Source organism: Zosterops lateralis (genome assembly GCF_965231275.1).
Source record: "Zosterops lateralis genome assembly, chromosome: 24".
Taxonomy (NCBI): Eukaryota; Metazoa; Chordata; class Aves; order Passeriformes; family Zosteropidae; genus Zosterops; species Zosterops lateralis.
In genome coordinates this window covers 1473644-1476703 of record NC_139784.1, presented here as the reverse complement: position 1 = coordinate 1476703, position 3060 = coordinate 1473644, and the positions used below count along the sequence as shown (strand labels likewise).

The 3060-nt window shown below is 58.7% G+C and overlaps 1 protein-coding gene across 1 annotated transcript; it reads right to left on the bottom strand.

Moving 5' to 3' along the window:
* Positions 1–256: 256 nt before the first annotated feature.
* FAM187A (family with sequence similarity 187 member A) lies at positions 257–1498 on the bottom strand (the record flags this gene model as incomplete). Its single annotated transcript, XM_083877775.1, has 1 exon — positions 257–1498. One exon carries the CDS (start codon positions 1496–1498, stop codon positions 257–259), a length of 1242 nt encoding a protein of 413 aa, XP_083733901.1.
* Positions 1499–3060: the final 1562 nt, after the last annotated feature.

Below are 3060 nucleotides of genomic sequence, written 5' to 3'. Positions count from 1 at the left end.
GTAAAATAGTTCTGTCAGGCACAAATATTGACTCCCAATTCTGTGCTGAGTTGTGTGAGTTAAAAACACCTCAAAAGCAGAGAAGTTCTGAAGAAAATTACCAGATTAATTTGAAAAAAAAAATTCTCTTCTAAAAGTCGAAACCAAATATTGAAGAAGACATTAAAACCAAAAGATATGAAAATGGTCCTCATATTGGAAATTTCCTGTGTGAGGGTGATCCACGGTGTCCAAGTGTCATTTGGGGAAGCTACTATTACTTGGGCGGTTTCCAGAGCATCCGAGAGATGTAGTGGGACATGTGGATGAGGAAGAAGATGCCAGTGATGATGGCAAAGCTGATGCCCACAGCCCTCATGACGAAGATTGACTCGGGGTCAGTGAGGCCCCGCTGGCGCCGGGGCTGGTAGGTGACTCTGAGCTGGAAGCCGGCCACCAGCTCGCCCTCCCGCCAGCAGAAGTAGGTGGCTTTGTCCCTCCTGCCCACTCGCTGCAGGTGCAGGTGGTTCCCGTGGTCGATGAAGAGCCTCATGTGCTTCCTGACCCCCACGAGGTAGTGGGAGCGGTAGAGCCGGACGGAGCCCTTGTCCCAGGCCACGGCATGCTCGGGCCGTGCCCCTGGGCAGGTGATGACCAGGTCAGTTTTGGGGGGCTGGCTGTGGTACTGGATGGGGACACGGGGCAGATGGGGCCTCTTGCCCACCTTGTAAATGATGTTGGAGATGGACTGCACGCCCTCCTCAGGGACTTCCTTCTTTGGACAAGTGGCCAGGCAGCTCCGGATGGCCACCTCGGGGCTGCGCAGGTGGATGAGGCGGGGGAAATGTGGGGGCAGAGCCCGGGAGCCGCAGGAGCTGACGTTGGGCAGGGCCGTGCGGTACCGGGGCCTCAGCTGGGCGCTCTGCACGTAACAGAGCCCGATCCGCCGCTGCTCCCCCCGCACCCCGCAGCGGTCACAGCTGGTCCAGTCCCAGAAGGTGGTGAAGAGGGTGAATTCCTTCCCTGTGTAGTCCTCTTGGACGTGCTCGTCGTTGTCCAGAAAAGCCACTTTGATCTGCCTGGTGGGCTGCACGTCCACGTCGTAGCCGTAGAAGAAGAGCCCTTCCTTAGTGCCACACAGGTAATGCCCTGAGTCCCTCACCTGGGCTCGGAACACGATCAGGCTGAACATGCGGATGCTGAAGCGCTTCAGGAGGTCGCTGCCCGCGCGGATGTGGCTCGAGTCCACGATCACAGTGCCGTTGAAGTCTGTCAGCACCGTGGTTTCATGGCTGTGCAGGTTCTTCTGGAAGTACCAGACGACAGAGGAGGCCTCCTCGGGCTTGCACTTGCAGGGCAGCTCCAAAGTCATGTCTGCCAAGTAGGCGACGTTCTCGAATATCAAGAAGGCAGGACACGCCGTCTTCTTGAACACGTCCCCTTTCTTCTCAATGGCAAAGGCCCCGAGAACATCCACTAGGGAGAGGAGTATGGTGGCTCCCAGCAGCCTCGTCCCCATCGCTCCAGGTGCTCTCTGGCCCAGCAGAACTCACACAGCCCAGCCAGGGATCTGCTGGGAGCATCCTGCCCTGGGACAGCCCAGCCTCTGTCGCCCACTCTGGAACCTGCCCATCCCCAGCAGCTCTGGAGCGTTGTCACCCATGTGCCTGGCAACAATGGAGCTGTGCTGAGACAAGTGGAATCCCCAATATCTCATCATGGTTTGAGTTGGACAGGAACTTAGAGGGGATCTCTTGTGCAGATCAGCATCTTTATGGCTGGTGCTATTGAGGTTTGGCTTTTGGGGCAGTGGGTAGTGCTCTAATGACTGGGGCCTGTTAGAGAGGGCAAGAGAACCTTCGACCGTGGGCTGGCCAATCTGATGAGAGGGGCTTTAAATGGAAAGGCCTGGGGGGTGGTTTCCAAAGTGGCAATGCTTGTGCTATTGCTTCCTCCTGGGGAGGAGACCAGGCCAGCCCGTGGAGCCTGATGTTCCTTGGCTCAAGGTGAGAATCACAGGGCAGACCCATCAGTGCTGTGTGGCTGTGGTGAAACCTCTCACACCGCACATGGTTTCTTGAACCCCTGTCTGAAGTGCCTGGACACAGTCACAGCATGGGGAACAAACAAGAGCTAGAAATGTGAATGTGCAGTGGCAGGGCCATGATCCCACTGCAATGAGACACAGTGGGACAGCTCACCTGACTGGGATGTTGTCATGGATGGCCATGGCCCCCCACACCCCTCACCTGCACTCTGGGACACTCATCAGAGGGCCCAGACCCCCCCCCAGCAAAGGGTGCAGAGGCACCCACAGGTCCTGGATGATGGAGAAGGGAGATGGAGCCCAGCCCCAGAGCAAGAGCCTTTCCCAGACTCCCCACACAAGGAGGAGCCAGGAGAGAACAGCCACATCTTGGCCCTTGGATTTGGAACAGAACAATTTATTAAAACCACAATAACTTATTTCCTAAACCCACTCATAACCTGCAAACAGACCAACAGTACTGAGCCAGAGGGGGCACAAATAGGAGCACACAGCTGGAACCATGGCCAGGAGGGCACTGGGGGGCAGGAGGGCATTGGGGGGCAGGAGGACATTGGGGGGCAGGAGGGCACTGGGGGGCAGGAGGGCACTGGGGGGCAGGAGGGTACTGGGGGGCAGGAGGGCACTGGGGGGCAGGAGGGGATGCTCTCGGAGCTGCAGGAAGAACACGGGAGACAGGAACTGGAGGCGTTTGGAGTTTGAACTCTGGGAGAGGTGCCGGGGGGTGGATGCGGGAGGGCTGTCCCGAGCTCTGGCTGCTGCTCGGCGCCTGGGGGAAGCAGCTGTGGAACCGGCCCGGGGAGGGGGCTGGGGGTCCGTGCAGCCCCTGCTGTGCCGGTGCCAGGGCTTTGGGTGCCCGCCGGCGGGGAGGGCCGGGGGATGACACAACGGGGGCCCGGGGACACAGTGGGGCTCTGCGCTGCCCGGGGAGTCTCTGCTGCCTTCCCACGACTCCACTGGCGCTTCCTCCGTGTTCGGGAGCTGCGGGAATTTTCTGATTGGGAATCGTTGCTCGACAGGAGCATCCTCTTAAC